The sequence below is a fragment of the Strigops habroptila genome, chromosome 10 (assembly GCF_004027225.2).
Source record: "Strigops habroptila isolate Jane chromosome 10, bStrHab1.2.pri, whole genome shotgun sequence".
In the NCBI taxonomy this organism is placed as follows: Eukaryota; Metazoa; Chordata; class Aves; order Psittaciformes; family Psittacidae; genus Strigops; species Strigops habroptila.
Genome location: NC_046359.1, coordinates 38,198,706 through 38,219,358, shown reverse-complemented (window position 1 = coordinate 38,219,358; position 20,653 = coordinate 38,198,706). Strand labels below are relative to the sequence as shown.

Sequence of the window (20,653 nt, the reverse complement as noted above, 5' to 3'; positions counted from 1 at the left end):
ACGACAGTGTGCCTACGGCTCTAAATTTTAGTGAACATGCACCAGCAAATGCTGCTTTACGTATATGAGATTCAGAGACCCCTTCAAAGATTGGTAGGAATTCAATGTAAATATTGCACTAGCAGTTTAATTTACAATAAGAACAGAAAGAGGCAAACCCACCCTTCCTTCACGCATGGCTATTCATCCTTATGTCTGTGACATGCAGCTTTCCTGTGCCTGTGGGGTCAACCACTACTGAGGCTTGAAGCTTTCCGTAAAATTAAAGCATCACATACTGACTATGTTTTGAAATAACAATCAAACTGTCATTGTCCTCTCCCCCTCTCCCAAGTGAAAATCTTGTTGGGACCTTAAAAATAAGGCTATAGTATAGAAAACTCAATCAGGAATTGCGGAATTGCCCTCTTCCAAAATGGCACCACCTTGTATTCTCTCCAGAGAAGAGAAATACCAAACTGGAATAATGTTGTCCCTGAGGGTGACAGCAGGGGAGGAAAACAATGCATCCTCAAACATTCACATAATTTAATCTGGAACTGCAAATATTATTAAGCACCAATAATAACAGTACAGTTACCGCTTCATGGCACTCCGAAGAAGATAAAACTGCTTAGTTGTTAATTTCTAATGATGTAAACACATTTGGATTTTAATGTTATATCTGAATCTCCTGCATTATTAGCTCTGGGGTTACAAGATATTAACTTAGTACCATTAATAATTTTACACTTGAACTAAAAGGCGTGTTTAAATATCACTTTCTTTTAAAGTATTTTTGTTGAGAATACATGTTCATGTGATGGCAAAAGTGAATCACCCAGTAAACCAGCTCTGCATTCCTCAGCTTTACTGCAGTGTAAGTATGTGCACTTTTTCATGTATAATTTTCAAAACCTGGCTGAATTTACCTCCTCTAGTATCGTAATTTCATTCTGCAAAAGCCACATTAAACAATTACAGTTCTTGTAATTAACCAGTAGTCTAATGTACAGTTTTCTTATCCCAATCCATTAACAGCTGCTCAAAAAATGTAGTAATTAATGGTTTCATTTATTTTTGGCAAACCTGCAACTCGACAAATAGTTTTGTATCTGCAGCAAATTAGGACTCTTTCCCAAACAACAGATGACACGGTGGGAAAGAGGGAGCAGACAGAATCCTTGCACATCTTTGTTTCTTTAGAAGATCAAATAAAGAGCAGCTGTAATGCTGTCACATCTGTGTAAAAAAAAAATACCATGATCTGTATCATCAGATGAAAAGTAACCAGTGCTGTACAAATGCACAAATAGGGGTTCCCCCTCCAAACTGGGAAAGACAGAAGGCTGTATTTCTAACCAAAGCAGTAACACGCTTTTGAAAAGCTCTCATCATCTCATCACCATTTAGTAGCAATCGGCATATTTCCTTTATGTAACCCTCATCATACTGCTTCTAGAGTCTGCTTTCCTGAATGTCTCCTCCACATGTGCAAAGACCCATATTGCAGTCTGTGCTGTTCACCACGGCAAAGATTTTGAAGTCTCCTTGCCACCTCAAAACAGAGCAGCAACAGGCGATCGCTGGATAACCGACACACAGCCCTCCTGTCACTCTATAGTAATGGCTGAGGAGGTTGCTCCAGCTAATTCTTAAAGACATATCAAGGCACTACACCTCTACTTCAAGCTATGGTCCACAAGAAGTGGCTAACTAGTTCATGCTAAGCTGCTGACTAGATTGTTAATACAGCATCAGTTAGCTACTTGAAACCTGACTTGTATAATTCTAACTCCAACTTGAAGTCGCTTTTATGAGTGTAACTCAGCCTTCTTTCAAGACAGGACTTAACTATGTAAAAATTATAAATAGCTGCTTTTTGTTTCAAAGCTTTCCGGGGGAGCATTTGTGTTTGGAAAGCCAACACAGAATTATCAAGATGTGACACCCCAAAAATTGATAAGCAGAGATGACTTAGGCACTGTTTTCAGTTTCTCAATTCATGCGTCATAAATTCTACTTACAGTACAGTAAGAAAAAATAAGTATGTAGATAAAATAATTAATGATACTTAACAGGAACACACTGTAAAAGAAATATGACACAAGGCCATTATGTATAGTAAAATAAATAATTACACAAGCTTAACTTATTCAGTAGTCTGCTGTTATCCCAATCTGCAAATCTGTTGCTTTTAGATTCCAGCATAAATTAACCAGTTATGGCAACAACTGTATGACCAAAGGCAAAATATGAAGTTGCTTAAGTATTCCAGTTATTCTGTCAAATGAGGATAAAAGTACTTCCTAACTTCATAAGGGTATTGTGAGGATAAATACATTAAATATTGAGACAGGCAGACAATTGTATGATGGATGTGCCCCATATATTTAACAATATAATCACATGTTCGAAATCATGTTACAGCAGCTCAGCTAAATACCGTTCAGTGCTGTCTCCGTTGCTGACCAAAGGAATCTTGTAGCCTTGGGGAATCTCCTTTAGGTAGGACTCATTTTTATAACATTTTACAAAGGTAACTTCAGAATCTGTGTTTTACCTCATGACGGGAGCAGGCAAACAGTGAGCACATGATCAGCTATGGCAGTTCAGCTGCCAAGCAGCAACTTGTTAACTCACCATAACTCAATCATAGTCAATTGTTTGCCCACAGCCTCGGGCTGCAGACAGACATTTGGTCTGCTAACAACTGTGCCAGATGAAGACATTACTATTCCAAGCTATTTTTTATCACACATCTGCTGGAGATTATCATCTCCACAGCTCTGCTGGAGGAAGAAATCATGTGAGTGCTCCCTAATATGGTTTGCACAAAATCAGCCAATTTAATTTAAATAGGTGAGTTGAGCTAACCAGGCTGGTTTTGCCTGAAGTGTATTAAAACATGCAGACAAGAAAACTTCTTTACTGGTGAAAGAATACAGGGTGAAAACAAGGAAGAATTAACACCTTTAAGCGGTGTGGCTGGGTTGGGGAGGGGATTGTTCCTGTCCTAATGCAGAGATAATGTAAACAGAGAACTTTTTCAAGGCTATAAAAGAGAAATCAATGCAGCTTCTAAACCAGTATTATTTAGTACTGGTTATATAATTTAAATAATTAATGAGAAAGTACATATTTTTAGGTTAAACCTTATCTTTAAAGGTATCATAAATAGATGTATATTTTTAAATATGTCAAATACAGAACATCGTATGTGCTGATGTCTATCAGCATAACATAATCTATCTAGGTTTTAAGTTTTGTGGTGCAGGACTGTCCCCCTCCTTGGTTCATGAGTAGCCATATCAACAGTTCTCAACAATCCGATTATCTTGCCACTAGTAAAAGTTGATGCTAGTTTATATAGGATTGGCTCATTATTACTAATCTTGATAGAAGAAACCTAAGACAAGCAACCCAGCACAGTAAAGCTCATCCAGAAAGTACCAGTGTTATTCCACCACAGACAGCTGCAGACCATTGCCATGCTTAGAGCTCCACACTTTTCTAATACATTTACAGAGTAAATTATTCCACAAGTCACTGATCTAATGTAATATGGGTATTTACATGTTGTCTACATGCTGATACAAGAGCTGTGTTCAGCCATCCAAAAGGGGTAAGAAAAGTCCAGGCAAGCATAGAAAAACATGTGTGTAAATACATATATCTTACACATACAAAAACCAGATAAAAAGCCTTCCAGAAGAGCAAACAAATAAGAAATACAGTTGTGTGAAAACTAGGCAAAGAAAGACCCAGAGAAACTCAGTCTCCTAATAAAAGCAGATTAAACTGTATTATGGATAAGTACAATAATGTAATAGAATGTCCAATACTTACCTGCTCCTGCTGTTCTATCACTGCATTTAGCAGCAAAAGCAGCAAAAGTTAAACAATGTAAGGCCACAGTTATTACTTTTTGTATGCCTGTTTTTAAGGGGTTACTCACCTGAATTACTTTGACACGTCAAATGCAAGAACTAATTTAGAGTTAATTTTAGAAAGCTTCAGACTTTCGGGTGTGACTGGACACTTGCTTTCAACAGATTTAACTGCATATGCATGTAGCACACTAAAATCATGAAGGATTTACTACAATGTTACTTAATTCTATAACTTAACCTTGTGACATTTGATTGGCATCATTGCAGTTTAGTGGGTTTTAAAGTATTTGGGCCCATGCAAAAATCTAAATGACAGATTTCCATTTTAGGATTTCATACAGAGTAATGAAGATGCACATTTGCAACTAAGCTGATGTTCATAATTTTATTAACTCTGTGAACATGATTTGCTACTAAACCAGTAATTTCTATAAGTACCTGGTTAAGCAGAAACATTTTCCTTCTCTGTATTGTCTACCCTTTTGGTAGAAGCAATGATTTAAAATTAAGTCGTAAGAAAATCAGCTTTCAGTATTAACCACAGAAAAATCTGACATGTGTCACTATGCACTACGAATTTCTTTTGTATGGAAGAGATTCATAGAATCATTAGGGTTAGAATGGACCTTAAAGATCATGTGGCTCCAATCACCCTCCCAGAGGAATTGTCTTGAATTGAACGAGGATAGGTACTATGAACATATGTAATTGCCCTGTGCTGTTCCTATATGTCTGGAATTCTCTATTTTGGTTGTAACAGGTTTTGATAAAAAGCAAAATATTAGATTATAGAACACTTAAACTATAGGAAGAAAGTAGTCATGAGGCATGCGACTGGCCTGAGAGTAGAAATGTTTGCACGTTGTGCAAATTAAATTCTTACTTTCAACAGCTAAACTGTAGCAAGGATGTTAAATTTTGCTCAGTATACGCCTTGTAAATAAGATGCATATGACTTGATATTCTAAGACAGCAGATGGCCTGTTAAAAATATCATTTTCATAGAAGTTTGAGAATTTTTCTTTGAGCCACTTTGAAGAACTAACAGTGAAGTTTCTGTGGCAGGCAGAGAAAACAGTGGGTTTCTGATATACAGAAAGCACAAATAACTATTTTGAAATAACCTGAGTCTATTTGGAAGAAAAAGCCTTTGAAAACAGAGATGATGGTACCAGGAAACATTAGCAGGTGACCTTGCTGTTTTAAAGGGTATTGCATTATGATAAGACACTTTGGCTTTATGTACATCATAATAATGGTTTATGTAAGTTTTACTTTAATATTACAGATATTTTACGGAAAATGCCAGTCTTCAGTCTTGGATTTGCCACCTATTGCTTTTACACAACCCTGCCAGATGTTTATTGGGATAACAGTCTACTAACGTACTGCTGATTGGGCATGAAAAGATGCTGAAGATCACTTCAGGTATTTAATGCCACTTTAGAAAACTCAACTGTTTGTGTTGAGCAGGTTGAGGTAGCAATCACCTCCCAAGAGCATCACTGGTCAGAATAACAAACACCAAAGTTATGACTCTGAATTCCTCAGGCAGCATTTTACATTGCTACAGCATAGAAAAGATTCTAAAATGACTTTAAATATGATCTGTTTCTTACTGCTCTCTTTATATCTATTTTATACTCACAGTTTCTTTAAGCAGCCCAATAGTAAGAGTGCATTTATGGTGAACATTCATATCTAAAGTGAACTCATTCTAAAATTCTGAGCAAAAATATGATTTAATTTTTTGGCTTAATATAAAGGTTTAATAAACGAAGATAACCACAATTTCTGAAGATGAATGACCAACACTCGCACAACCAACATTTTAGAGTGTGTGACCAAAACCTATACACAGTAAACTAGACTAATACTTAATATGAGTATTTTTGAAAGATGCATTGGTCTCCCTTTCCAGGTATTCATCAAAGCAAGTATTTAACAGTATGAAAAACTTAGTATATATGTGGTCATCCTGAAACAAAAGACAAGTGCCAGAAAGACAAGTGTCTGTCTCGAAAACATCATATTACATGATGATATAGAATCATAGAATGGTTTGGGTTGGAAAGGACTTTAAGATCATCTCATTCCAACCTCTCTGCCATGGGCAGGGATGCCTCACACTAGACCATGTCACCCAAGGCTCTGCCCACCCTGACCCTGAACACTGCCAGGGATGGAGCAGTTACCACTTCTCTGGGCACCCTGTGCCAGTGCCTCAGCACCCTCACAGTAAAGGACTTTTTCCATATATCTAACCTAATATATAAATCTATTATAACTTTTTTCAAAAAGGACCTTGATAGCACACTGCCATCTTTACAGACAACAAAAATCATGTCAGGTGGGTGCGTAGCAAAGGAAACACTTCTGTGGTTTCTCATTTAAACCAACCTAGAATCAAAATAATTATTTGGCAGAATAGATTCAGTGAGTAACAAAAAACCCTTCTAGGAACAGACTCCTAGACCAGTGCCCATCAGTTCAGGGTTGAATATTTTTGTCTTTTGAAGGGGAGGAAAGATGCTGGAGGATAGAACTAGATTTATTTTTAATAAGTCTTCGCAATGACATTTTTATTGTCAAACTGTGATATAGGAACAATTTAAGTGTTACAGCATTTGAGTTATGTTCCTGATTTTAAAAGCATGTATGCATAATGGTGATTTTATACATTTTCAGCACTTAACTTACATGCCAGAAGCACAAACCTTACTTTGGCATCCATTTAATTCTGATGTTTACTAAAGAGATTAAGTTTAGTAAGTGTAGTTGGATATAGTCACCAATAAAGTTTAATACCCGTGTTAGGCAAAGATTATGCCATATAAAAGAAATTCTTTCAATAAAATCACACAAAAAAGACCTCTGAAAACACCTCAAAAGAATGGTGTCATTTCTTATATAAAATGTTGAGTTATGAAGTCAACAAGTTAATGCACAGTATTAATGGCAGCTGCAGCATTAACTTACCTGCTTGCTGTTTTTACAGAGCTGTTCTTCTTGTGCCCTCTCTCTGAGCGGTTGTCTCGCAAGAGCTGAAGCTATTAAAAAGAAAGTTCAGAAGAGTCTCACAAGCAAAGCCTTTATTTCTTTTTAGAGATGTTGTCCTGACAATGCCATTCTTTCCTGTCCTGAGTAATCTATCAATAGTTTTGAACCGAGACTCTGAGATGGACATTAATAGGGTTTTACAATAACAGCTAATATTTCAAGATCTATCCACCAATTTAAAATTCCTAATATGTAAAAATTAAAATCACAATTTCACAATCAACACATCTGTAAAATTTTATTATTTTCACAATTTCAATTTAAATTTTCAAAATTTCATAATTAAATATGTTGAAGAATACTTACATTATGAGAAACCATTCAGGTTGGCACTTGTACCTAAGCAGTTACGAAACAGTTATAAACTCTCCTAAGCCCCAGGAGCTTTTGTAATTTGAAAGTTGCAGAATTAACAAAACCAGGGTATTAAAGCTTCCCGGAATAGTGGGGGAGTAGGAATAATGAAGGATTCATTTAACTGAAATGGTGACTCAGCTTCTGAAACAAGCTCCTATTTACTCTATTTATTTTTAGACAAGGATGGCTTTTCATTCAGACTATCTCCAATACTCAGAAATCTATTTTCAGCATTATGATACTTGTCAGCATGAGTAAAGCGGCAGTAAAGAACAACTGTCAAATTTACAGTAAAGAAATTAAAACTAGACAGTATAAGAACTACAAATGTTCCTTGAAACTATATTGAGGAAAGTATAGACTGAAAGACTTTTTAAGAGCAGACTACAGGTAAATGGATCCAATATTCATAGCAAACACGTTTAAAAGTCCACTGGTAATTAGGAAATTATGAACTTTATGACTTGGCCAAATGTGTTGTACATGAGCATGGACTCCACAAAATTTACACCTAACTATAAAATTGCATTTGATCAATTCGTACCCAACTCTCTATAGCTAGCTTGATTGTATAAGGAATGCTCCTCATCATTTCAACTATCTAGTTCTCAGATGCAGTAAAATTGTCCAGTCTGGTTTTCAAAGGCAATCTGCAGGGTATATAAAGGTAAGGCACCTTATTCTGATATATTTTTGCAAAATAATATTTCCATTTTCTTAACATCAACGAATAAGAGCACTTAAAATTCATATTTAAATGTAGTCACAATTTTTCACCCAAACATAGGCTAAGAAAATTGAGGCTGTTCAGCTGGAGAACTTGTGTGGAGACCTCATAGCAGCCTTCCAGTATCTATGGACCTTTAGTCTTAAATTTCAATGCATTGATGATATATTCAGCTACTTTTATTGAATAGTTAAAGTTAACTATACATTTATGAAATAAAGCCAGACTTATTTTCACATTTTATATAGTTCCTGGACAGTATGTTCTGTTTAGACCTTACTACCATCCATAAAGTGGTAGTATGGACACATCTGAAGACAAACTAAAGAAATAAGTGCCATGTTGCTAAGCAAATACTAAATATGCCTTCACATTCCCTCAACCACATCTCTAGGTTTGGACCTTCTAGGGACTACACTGTAGGGATTCAGCAGACAAACTGGTGAGATGGTTTCACCAACATCTTCACCATGATGGAAATTTTACAGTTCTTTTTTACTTCTGTAGTTGTTTTAACCAATGAAAGGCAGAAAAATGGAATTGAAGATCTTCCTGTAGAAGCCTGCCTGCTCTTGTCACTTCTTGATTTTGTGAGTCAAATGTTTTGCTTTCCAGCATTTTGAGAAACACATTTGAAGATCTTACAATTAATAAAATCATTAAAAAAATAAACCAGACTTTTCACTTAACCTGTTAAAAGTAAAAGATACTTAACTGGAATTAAGTGACTAATTAAAGATTTTTAATTAAGGTACTTTCTGAAATGCACTGTTATTAATATGCTTCCTTACAAGAAAAAATGAAATCGTATCTGTTTTGTTTATAGTAACTTAAAATAGTAGCCCACTACCTCTGGAGTAGAGGTAGTTAAATTCCTTTACAGATCTCAAGTAAACTGTTCTCAATCAAAGCAGTTCTTACCTGGCTATGTTCCTTCCTAGCCCCAGGGCTAAACCAGTGGCTGTGGGAGAAAAAGAAAAGAGAGATTTAACAATATAACTAACAAAGCACATGCTATCATATGACCAGTCCGTGCGTGCTTTTGGGTATTTTATTGTCTGCCAGGAAAATACAGCCTTTGGCTATGCTTTATTTTTATGGGATATTTTTATTGAACTCTCTAAGTCTGTAACAGTTTTGAAAGAATGTACCACAAATTTCATTTCTGAGCAGCTATTGGCTTTATAGGTAATTATACTTTGTCAAACATGCTAAAGTTTTATATATATGACAGTATTTTAAGACACTGTAATGAATGTGCTATAAATAAAAGTAATTACATATTTAGTACTGAAGTGTTACTTATTAATGATTATAGCTGAAGAGATCTTTAAGTATTGTGGATTACCTGGTAGTTTTATTGTATTATTTCACAAACTGAGGTTTGAGTTTGAATCTAAAGTGAATTCAAAGTCTATAAGTTCAGTGGATTCATATCTCTATATAATTGCACAATTTTGACTATTGGCAGCCTTATTTCATAGACACATTGACGTGCAGGGACAAGAACTCACAATGTGACTCTCCTCTCAATAGCAGTAAAAGCATATTAATACTGGTTCACATACACACGGTGATCACACAGAACTGAATTAACATCTGAATGTAGCTGTACTGAGCATTATACAAACCTGGGGCAAATCTTGACACTTGCAAAATGAAAAGGAGAAGGAAAAAACCAATTAAAAAAAGGGAGATCTGAAATTACATACTGCACCTACATATTACTCATGTTAGTAATAAGTTTTGGGCAATGGATAAAGGAATTCCAGCCATTAAAATACTGCACAAAAAGACCATCACGTTATCTGCTGTTATGCCTATAAGTTCCTCTAGAAGTGTAACCAAAGACAATAAGCTTAACCTAGTCACACTTTTTCTGAAGTAGTTAAATTCAACAGTTTAATCTCATTTTTTCCCCACAGCAGCCACATAATGACCATCACATTTGCAAGTGACCCAATAAATAAGGTCACAAACATCCAGAAGCTGATGAAGATAAGAAATATAATGGGTTAGATCTAAATTCCACATAGACAAGTATGTGGGCTCTGAGCAGTGTCAACAGAAATGCTCAAGGAAGAGCAGCAAACTGGGACATCCTCTGCATGAGTTCTGCTGGTTTGTGGCAAATCAGTGGATCACAGACAAAATTATTAGGAAAACATATTTCTACTGAAAAAAATATATTGAAGTAATTTGAATGTCTCATATTTAGATATTAAAAACCCTTCATAAAGAATAAGACCTCCTGTAATGAGAAAGTGATATTCACATCACGCTGATTTTTATGATTTTGTCCATTAACTTAATTACAGTATTACTTGTTTGCTTGTTTGTTTTAATAAAATCAACAAAAGTAAACCCCGTAAAATACCAGTTGAATTACTTTAGGTTACAAATAACTTATGAAATCGCAACCTTTTTAGTTAACACACACATTAGCAAGTTAAGTGGATCAGTAGCATAAAACAGTTGTTACTGAGGATTTGTCGTTTGTAGTATCTGTGCTTTGGCAAGTTTTGTTTTAAACAGTGGTTGCTATATCTAATAGAAGTTAGAACATAAAAATGTATCACAATTATTTCCTAATGACGTGTGTCTGTGTTTTGAATTTCTGATGTGGGAAATATAGGAAAATTTAATCTTATTGTAATTATTCAAAAGAGATAACCTAGAAATAATGTTACCAAATGTTGCAGCTGAACAGAGTAAGAGTTTACAGTAATGGCACACTGGAGTAACTAAACAAACTGAATGACATTGCCCGTTTACATGTGTCTGAACAATTAATTCAATGTCTTTTTGAGGAATTTATCATAACCTTATTCCTCTCATGATACATTGTGTTTAAGACTCAAAGATGTGATGCTTATTTTCATACATGCAGGCTTGGTATTTCTGAATTTCCCTTTGGAGAAAAATAAAGCAGGTCTTTTTAAATGACCTTTATTTGTTATCTAGCCTTAAAAAGGTTGCATTTTAGGAAAGTACACAGCTAGTAAGTTAATAATAACACATCTGCAAAGCACTGAAGTTCATGTTTCCTTAAGAAACATAAAATGAATTGCAAACTATTATAAATATTGTTATTAAATAAAGATCATGATGTAACTGACTTCAGGCTCTTTTATCACATCTTTGTACGTTTGTAAAATGTGGCTTCAGGACAGAGGCAACACTGTAAATCAAACAACAACAACAACAACAATAATGATAATAAAAAACGTTATAACTCCCATCACTGATACTCACTCATGGTGAAGACAATCCTGGGACAAGTGAACTGTTTTCCTGCTACCGCCTGGTCCTGGAGTTATCTAATGGAAAAAAGAACACAAGCCTTTGAATCATGAGGAAGCACATGCACACAGTGATTGTTTATTAAGAAAATATATCAGAAATACTAAATATAAACCAGAGGCAGTACACTAAATACAGTAAATGCAATTAGAAATTGCTGCAATTTTTAAGTAAAGTCTGTGTGCACAAAGTGCTATGCAAGATTCCCCAAAATCCTCTATGTGCAATCTGGATTGGATGTCAGACATGAGACGCTGACAGATGTGAGGGGCCTAAGTTCCTTTTGAAAAGCTCATGAAGGACTTCATCTTCAAAAAATGAGTGTTATATGTTTTGAAAATCATATTCAACATCCAATCCTTCCTTACGGATAATACAGCAATAAATTAATAAAAACCACTTCCAACCTTTGCATTCCAACACAAAGCTTCTGAAATTCAAGTTGATGTGGGATACAAAGCAAAGATAGAATATTTTTTACTGCACTGTACTGTTTAGTGCTTTATATAAACTGAAACAAAAAGCCTGTAATATGCTCAATTGAAGAATGGTCTTAAGAATGCATGCTAGCACATGCAGACTTTTGCAGATGATGATACTCTGGTATTGCTCAAGAACGCATTCAAAGAGCTTTATTTATATTTTTAGAATCTGCTTAACTTGTCTGCACATACAAATAGGCAAAAGCAGCAGAATGAGACCACTTGCAACTCATGCTTGAAGAACCAACTATTCGTGTTGGAAACAACACAGGAAGAAATTTTCAGTTCCTTCAAGATACCTTTATTGTCAGTAGCTGGCCAGAGATGGGAATGAAGTCAGATGTTCCGTCAGTTTTGAAAGGAGACCACAAAACCTCAGTAATACATTTAGATGGCTCAGGGTTACCAAAAGTACATAGGCAGAAGATTCATGGATAAAAGCAGCCTACTCTTTAAGAACAATGTGCTGAACTTTTAAAGCAGAATATCCCTATTCATCTGGTGTCATAATGGATAGAAGCCAGGGCAGTCGAAGCTCCAAGTCTTGAAAACTTTCAAGGATACTCACTGAATAATTTGAAAGCTCCATGTGGTTAAAGTATTTGACCAAAATCAGTTCCTTTGACCTGAAGAATGATGTCACTTGGGGCTGAATCAAGAAACCCTAAAGTGTTGTCACCTTTCTGGCTGGTGGCGATTGAAAGGAATTGGTAATACCTCACTGCAGAAAAATCTATGCAAACATACAAATGTCCAGTAGAGGAAATCATGGCAGCTACATGGGAGGACAGCACATGCTGCTTTACCCACCTTTGGAATTTACTGTTTGATTAGACTTATTGAGGCCTTACAGAGCCACATGGCAATAATAAAAGTGATCAAATGTTACTTTCTCAATATCACAGTTTAGCTAATAGTAAGAATGAGAAATGTCAATTCATAGGGAGACATAGAAATATGAACAAGCATTTTAATATGTAATTTTCAAATTTTAAGATTAATAACTAAACTGTTACTTTAACACTCTAGGTAAACATGTAGCTCAGCTCTTGAGAGTTACATCCTGCATTAATCTCAAAATGAGGTTTTCATGCTATTCCAGTGGGTATCCCTGGAACACAGTAATCCATTTTCTACACTGTGGCTATAAGAAAAGCCGACTGTGCCTATGTCATGCTTTGTTAGAGGTTCATGATCACATTATCTCATGGTGGACCTGACACTTTTATTCAGTTTACAGTATGTTCTGTGTAGAGGCAACTTATTTCCTTTGCCAGGGCTGCTGACAACCTTTTCCACACTATATTAATCTTGTTTACAGACTTTATCTTGGTACAAATATCAGAAAACCAAACTTTTTATCTCAGGGAGAAAATAAACAACATGTTGACAGAAGCAAAAGCTATTTTCTGGGCTAAAATTGGTTGTTTACCTGCAGCCATACTTATGGAAACAAGTTTAAGTTTCCAGCTTACTCAAAATACATAATCTGAAATTTAATAAGCATGGAAATTTCAAGAAAAATCACTTGATAAATTGCCAGTTTTAAAGTAATATATAAACCCCAGAAATATGTTTTTCCACTAAATTATAAGAGAAGACAAACTTGCTTGGAATACAGTTATGACTGATCAAAGTATACTGCTCAGGTTTCTCTTGCACACCCCAGATAGCTTCAGTTAACTAAGAGCCACAGTATATTTCTAAAACTAAGCTAATAATGCATAAATAGACATCTTTGCATAAAACTGAATGCTGATTATTGATGTTAATTCAAATGAATTTGTATTTGTAAAACTTAGAGGGTGTAAAAAGCCAAAGCAAAACCTATAGCCCATCTTCACCTCCTAGCTATCTCACTGCTATAAAAATCTACTCCAAAGATCTGCTGAGTCTCCACAGCAGAGAGAGGCAATTGACTTGGAGCAACATAGAAAACTTAGAAAATAAAACCAGCTTTCACAGCATACATTACTGAATCACTGCCATAACCCGACATTACCATTACATTTTTATTCCCTCTACAAGCACACTCTTGCTGAAGGGCCCAAACTGACCACTCCAGAGAAGCATGTCTTGAATGTACAGATTACGTTTAAGTGATGCTCAGTCAAACTCTACAAAGTCTTCATGTAGCCATGGTTCACTGGCTGAATAGTTCTACGCTAGCCTCTTGCTACTCTAGTTTATAATTCTCTAAAATTGGCCTTTTAACTAACACAGTGTTGCAAACATCAATGGACCATTGCCATTCTGCTTGCAAAATATATGAAAGTGATAAGGAAGGAGAAAAACCTCAAGAAAAATAGATCAACAGACATGGACTCTAATCCTAAAGCAAACACACTTCTCTCTGTACATGGTTTATTGTTTTCCCCTAATACTCCCCCCCCCTTCAAAACATCCCCCCAGAAACATAACCCAAACAAAAGAGTGAGCTACACACCCTAGATAAAATAAGGATCAATAAGTTTCTTGGAGTTAAAGAATATGTCCCAACTCCCCAATCTCTCTAGTGATTTCACACACTGTTAAAGAGTTTTCTCTACATTTCTTTCCACACAACTGATCAAAATAGTTCTCTCCATGTACAGTTTTCTACTGAATGATTAACACATGGAAAAGAAAAACTATGGTATCAGAGATTAAAAGAAAAGTCTGCTATTGAACACTGCTCTTTCAGAGAAAGAGGGAAAGTTTAAATCTCATGTTTAAAAGCGAAACGGAGTTTCTTTTTAAATCTTTACTACATCACAGTTTGCTGCTTTTAAGATAGTTATAAATGTAAAACAGAAAGGACTTTTGAAAAGAGACTGGCCTGGGTGTAAGGTTGGTTGGTTGTTTTAAATGGCAACACTAGCAGAAAACACCCATGTTTTGTCCTAAATTTTTTTCATATACTAGCTTTCATATACTATAGAATAGGCAACAGAATAAGTTTAATGATGCATTGTAGTGATATACATTAGTGCATACATGCTGCCTTTAGGTATGTAATACGGTAACACTGGAGGAGTTATTAAAACAGAGAAAATAAATACTAGTGGATAATGGAAAAAAAAATTATTTGGTCTATGCAGAAAGCAGCAGGTAAAGCAAAAAGCGCATGTGTCCTACCTGCAAGGAAGTCAGGAGAGTTTCTTTTGAGATTCCTAATATTTAATATGAAATAGTACTATGTGGCACCATTGCTCCAAGAGCAGCTCACAGCTCCTTGTTAAAAGGCAAAGTTCCTCGGGACTGGATAAACGCACACACAGCACCACTACTTCAATGGTCTATATGAGGTAAAATGGTCAGAGCAGCTCTCTGAATTGTATGAGACAACTGTATTATGGCAACAAAACAGTGGCCAAAATTTTGCTACTTCATTACTTTGTAAATAGCTAATATTTAACAAATTTTATTTAAATGAAACCAAATTTCCCTCAGTACAAAGAGCTACTAATTAAATGCTGCAGCAATATGATGCATATAAAAGGTCTTTGTTATGATATTTTAGCTGTCTGTTTAGATATAGAACTTATTCTAGGGTGCAACTGTAGTTTCCCTAAGTGCACAGGATTTTGATTTCAATAGTGCTGCGACTGTATTCTCATTAGTTAAGAATGATCTAAAATACTGAAATCATGTTTTTACTTGCAAAATTATCATCAGCAAGTTACCCACACAGTGATACAGACAGGAGGAAATAGCAGAGCACTGGTTAGGATACTAGCGTTGACCTGAGATGCAGGTTCAGTTCTTTGCTCTGCTGCAGACTTGCAGTTTTGACCTTGGTAAGTTGTTTTCTACAGATCAGCTCCTCATTTAGGAAAAACAAGAAAAACATACAAACAAGACACCCTTCCAAGTAATCTGTAATAGTTTTTCCTTAATTCATTAACGTAATATAATGTCAGTAAAGATTGTACCAACAACAAAGGATGTCATCAAAACATTTGCTTTCGACTTATTAAGGTATACTACTGAATGTGATTTTTATTCCTACTGCCACAGGACTTACCACAGGAAACTGAAAAATGTCAATATTAAATGCATTTACATATATAAGCAGAATCACTCAGAACTCTTTGCAGGTACAAGTTATACTCTGACAGTTCATAGCAGCATAAGCTTGCTCAAAGTGGATTAAAAAAGCCATGCAGCAACCATCCCCCCATTTTCAAATCACTGCCCAGCTTCAGGAGCAAGCTATGAGTGGCCTCTGCTGGCTGACCAAAGGCTACAGAAGTCACTAAGCTTTTGCTCTGAGTTACAACTGTGGCTATCAAGTGTGTGAAGAAATGTTAACAGAAAGAATATTCTTGTCAGTGCTATATAATTGCGCATATATGGCTAAAAATTAAAAGCAAACATCAAATGAGTGAGACAACAGACAGCAGCAAAAATGCCTTTAATACTGGCGCTCCTAAGATTTGTCAAAATATATACTGTGAATATATACATGCAGAAGTCTATTTCCCAAAAGCTGATTATGGAATTCAGCAGGAATATACTGTGCTATCTGTAAAGGTGGAAACAAACCTGAAACTCAAGTAGTTTATAATTTGCTCATATAACATATACTTCGATGAATACTGAATTATTTCAATTATATTATCAATGGTTTGGTTTAGATGCACAGTTAGAAAGACTGTTGCATCATCTGAGAAGGTACGAAAACAGAGCCTATGTAACAGAGCCTGTAACTTTCATAAATGTACCTTTTCCTTATTCATAAAGTTAAACCCACTAAAATACAGAATAATAAAAACCTGAAGTATGAAAGTCTACAGTTTCCGCAAAGTACATAAAAATCATATTTTAGTAAGGAAAAAAAAGGAGACTAAACCATAATTATTTTTTAAACACAGCAATTGTGGACAGCAGAACTTGGAGAGGAGAGCAGAAGCTATGCAAAACATGGAAAAATAAACTTATTAGATTATTGTGCAGAATCTGTATTCAAATTAAAAAAAGAGATAAAAAAAAGGATAGTACCAGTAGCAAGGAAGTAATTGTTTTACTTCCCCTTTCTTTTCTATAGGAATATGTACCTGATTTGCTGGTCTCCCACATTTTAATTGCACTCTATCAAGTAGGATTATTGTCAAAAGTAAGTGACTACTGATGCCAAGAGGTGACTGCCTTCACCAGCAGCCGTACAGTGCTCACGTATGACACTGTACTCTGATATTTGTAGCTCCCATTCTGAATTCTGCCCCATTTCAGAATTCTACCTCATTTCAGAATTCAGTCCCATTATCTCCTCTGCTCAAAACTGTCCACGAGGTTATCTAGCTGACATATAAGATAACCCTCCATCTCACTAGACACCACTGGGATATGACATGCTGACCCACAGTAAACCCTGATTATTAGCTTGAAACATACACCGTATAAATGGAGCTTCGAGCCAAATAATTTGTTTTAAAGTCTTTTCATTTTACTTATACATCAAACCTCATTTTAAACATGCTGACACCAGTTCCATTAATCTATATAGCCATGAATATATTTAGACGTGTTAATGTTCAATTTCACTATTATCAGAAAACAGAAGAAAAATACTATGAATAGAACGCAGACTGCAATGCTGCCTTTTTCTTTTCAAAAGAGAAAGGGATTTCAGTTTAATAAATTCAAACTAAATGAAAAACAAATGGCCTGCCACTGCAGTTAAACAGAATGCCTCGTTGCCACACTGCACTGAAGACCACAGCCTCATCTCCCTGGACACACACTCAAAACAGAAGTACAAAGAGGTCTCATTCTTTCTGCCCCATCTTTTCCATACTACTACACTTCAGGTGACTGGGAAAGCAGTTAGGATTAGCAACCCCAGACAGAGGTGGGCAGAACTGACCTGCTAAGATAACTCTCCTCTCCCAGCTGCAGAAAGGTCTCCTACTGTAGCACCTACAGTTCTGCATGGTCTTAAAGTCTTGAACCAGTCAAGTTTCATTTGCATGAAAACCTCATCACCTTTTCTTTTTCAAAGGGGCACCCACATTACTGCCTGGACAACAAAACCCAGGTGGTACTTAAACCATTTTAAGGAGAATGATTCTATAGGGAGAAAATGCTGACAGGGGCGTACCTAAGAATTTCCCACATGAAGCAAATAATCCAGGTATCTGAAAATTTTGGTTTAAAAGGTTACACTTGGGTAAGATTTGGAATAAAATACCTTCTGAAATTTATAAAGTTTGATTAATAACAGACCTTATGAAATTTACACATTCCTAAAGATAAAATACAAATAAACATAAAATAAAAGCATCACTTTTTGCCCTTTAGGTGAGATAACATTTAAATAATTACTGCCCACAAAGCAATTTTTTTCTTCATTTCAAGTGAAATTCCAACCAGGACTCACACCAGTGGGGGAAACTGCAGGAAAAAGGCTTTAGATGAGTTCCAGGTACAAACTTGGCCAGTTTCACTGTTGACAGTATTTGTATGCAGATGACACTTTTATTTTGAGCTTGCCTGTACATAAACCTTTTACCCTGCATCTTAGGTAGATTTTAGAAATCCTTTTGTATTTGCCGCTTTCTCTGCCATCTAAACTGCTAATATATAACTAAAATCATTGTTTCCAATTGTAAATGCCAGTAAAGAAGCAAGCAGGAAGGTCAGAAATCAGTTTTTCATTGGGCACTTTTAAAGACAAGCTAAACTCAGGCTTAAGGTATTTTCTTTATCTTTTTCTCCCTAAGCAAAATGACCTAGGAATAAAATACATGTTAAAATATTTTACAATAAATATAATTTTTCTTAGCAAGACATTCTTGAGCTTTTCCATCATCTTGCCTTCAAATATAAATAATTCATGACTTCTATTACAGAAGAAATGGAAACAAGTAGGTTCTAATAGGGGAAAGGAAAAAAAAATCAAAAGTGGGAATTCCACTCATACATTTTAAAAGCAAATGTCAAGCTTGTTAAGCTTTAATAGCAGTCCCACATCCCACAGTGGGATATCAACACTTGGATAAGGTAGCATTGCATTGCAAAATTTCTAACATAACACAGATACCAAAGATGTATCTTACCAAAAGCTCATAAATGGATTGTGTAAAGGCACAATTAACTTTGATTTCAAACTGTATTATCTTATTCTCAAATCCCTCCTTAACAGTAAGACTGCTCCCAGGTTCTCTTTGTATGATATCAAGCCCTAAATAATGGAAAACATCACAGTGCACTCTTAAGAGAGAGCCAGGAGTTCCTTACAGTAATTTAAACTTGTAATGCATTAAAATGACAGCTATCCCAAAACACTAATTCATAAAGGAAGGTGAAGCTTATGTTTTAGAAGCAGAACGCTGCTTGTATCTGCTATCGACTCCCCCAGCAAGATGAAATATCATCTATATCTCTATAGCTATGTTTTGCTCCGTGTTTTTCACAGCACACAACATATATTTCCTCGGTTGTTTTATGCTCTTTTGTTAAAACAGTGGATGTTTCTGGAATTGTGCTGTCAAGTTAAACTTACTTTTACGAACAGCGCTTCTGTCAGAAAGTTGTACTTTTGCCCCTAGAAGATTTAAAACTACGTACAGTTTAACCATTGGCTATAGAAGCGTGTGTGACTGAGGGAGGGAAACGTGTCTGACTCGGTGGCTGCCTCTGCTGCAAGACAGAAATCAGGGCACTGGTCTCATTTACAGCTCTTCTGTTCCTGGGATTAACATGGGGGAAACACAATCCATTTTCCCCCAATGTCTCTAGTGGCATCAATTTTACTTTTCTGGACACTTCCATGAGACTAGGTTTTGGTCCCTAAGCAATACATTAGCTGCCTTGGGCTTCTCAACTTCCTGATAAAACCACGTACAGGCAACTTTCGGCTACCAAAAGCATATCCTCTACCTACGAAGCATGACTACAAAAATAAGGACAAGAGGAGTAACTGGTTTGCTGGGTCCTGACTGCACAGGGAATCAAGTAAAGAACATTCTTCTGTCTGTTGCAAGTGTTTAATGTGGTGCAGGGCACAGAGAACAACATTATTTTTCAGACATGAAGATGTAAAGCCCATTTTTGCAGGTCCTGGAGAAGGCTGACTTTCCACCCAACTTAGGATAGAGCCCACACTTCACAGAATTATGGCCTGTGGCTATCAGCAAAATCCCAAAGGAATTTTAAGTTGCCTTTGGGGAGTAAGAAAGTTATTTTCTCTGTTATTAAAGGAGAGGAAAAAAATCAGAAGACAAAAAGAGGGTCTTTGTCACAAAGAACATCTTGAATCAAATACCAACATTTTGCATTTATATGGGTTTCTTACTCTAGAGCTAACTTAGTCCCTAATAAAGACAAATTGCCCTAAAAGCTTATGACTTGTATAAGGGTATGACATGACTCACCAAGACAATGTCCAAGACAGGTAGATGGAAGGAGGAGAACACTGACATTGAAATACATTGTGCCCAGCTATTTATGAGTGATGCTTTGATGCTAAAAATTTCTACCTGTCCAGAAGCTTTCAGAGACTATTTGTGGTATGATCTGATAGTCTCTAAACTGCAAACTTCACTTCCAGTCAAGGGAAGTATTTTCACTGCCAATATAAAAGTAGGCATTCACCAATGCGATGCTGGAATATATATTTGATTTTAGTTTGGGAAGGAAGGGAGAAAAATGAATGAGAATGAAAGCAGAAGGTACTGTGTGTAATGATTATCCTTAAAAATACAGAGTATTTGGAAAAGCACACCTTCAATGAAACCTACAGTGAGATAAAAATCAAGAGGCTGTTGAACAATAAAGTAACTATCCCTTTAAAACATGGTGCTTGGGGAATTCTTTGAATCTCTGCCTTGACCAATACTCATAGACATCAGGTTAACATAACCTGACTC

General features: G+C 35.8%; 1 protein-coding gene across 1 annotated transcript in view; it reads right to left on the bottom strand.

Moving 5' to 3' along the window:
* GPATCH2 (G-patch domain containing 2) overlaps nt 1-20,653 on the bottom strand; it is a 116,720-nt gene that overhangs the window by 24,429 nt on the left and 71,638 nt on the right. The window contains exons 6-8 of the mRNA XM_030499785.1: nt 11,272-11,336; nt 8,938-8,977; nt 6,852-6,922 (exon numbers count right to left, since the gene is read on the bottom strand). Coding sequence (XP_030355645.1) covers nt 6,852-6,922; nt 8,938-8,977; nt 11,272-11,336 — 176 coding nt within the window. The remainder of the gene's footprint in view (nt 1-6,851; nt 6,923-8,937; nt 8,978-11,271; nt 11,337-20,653) is intronic.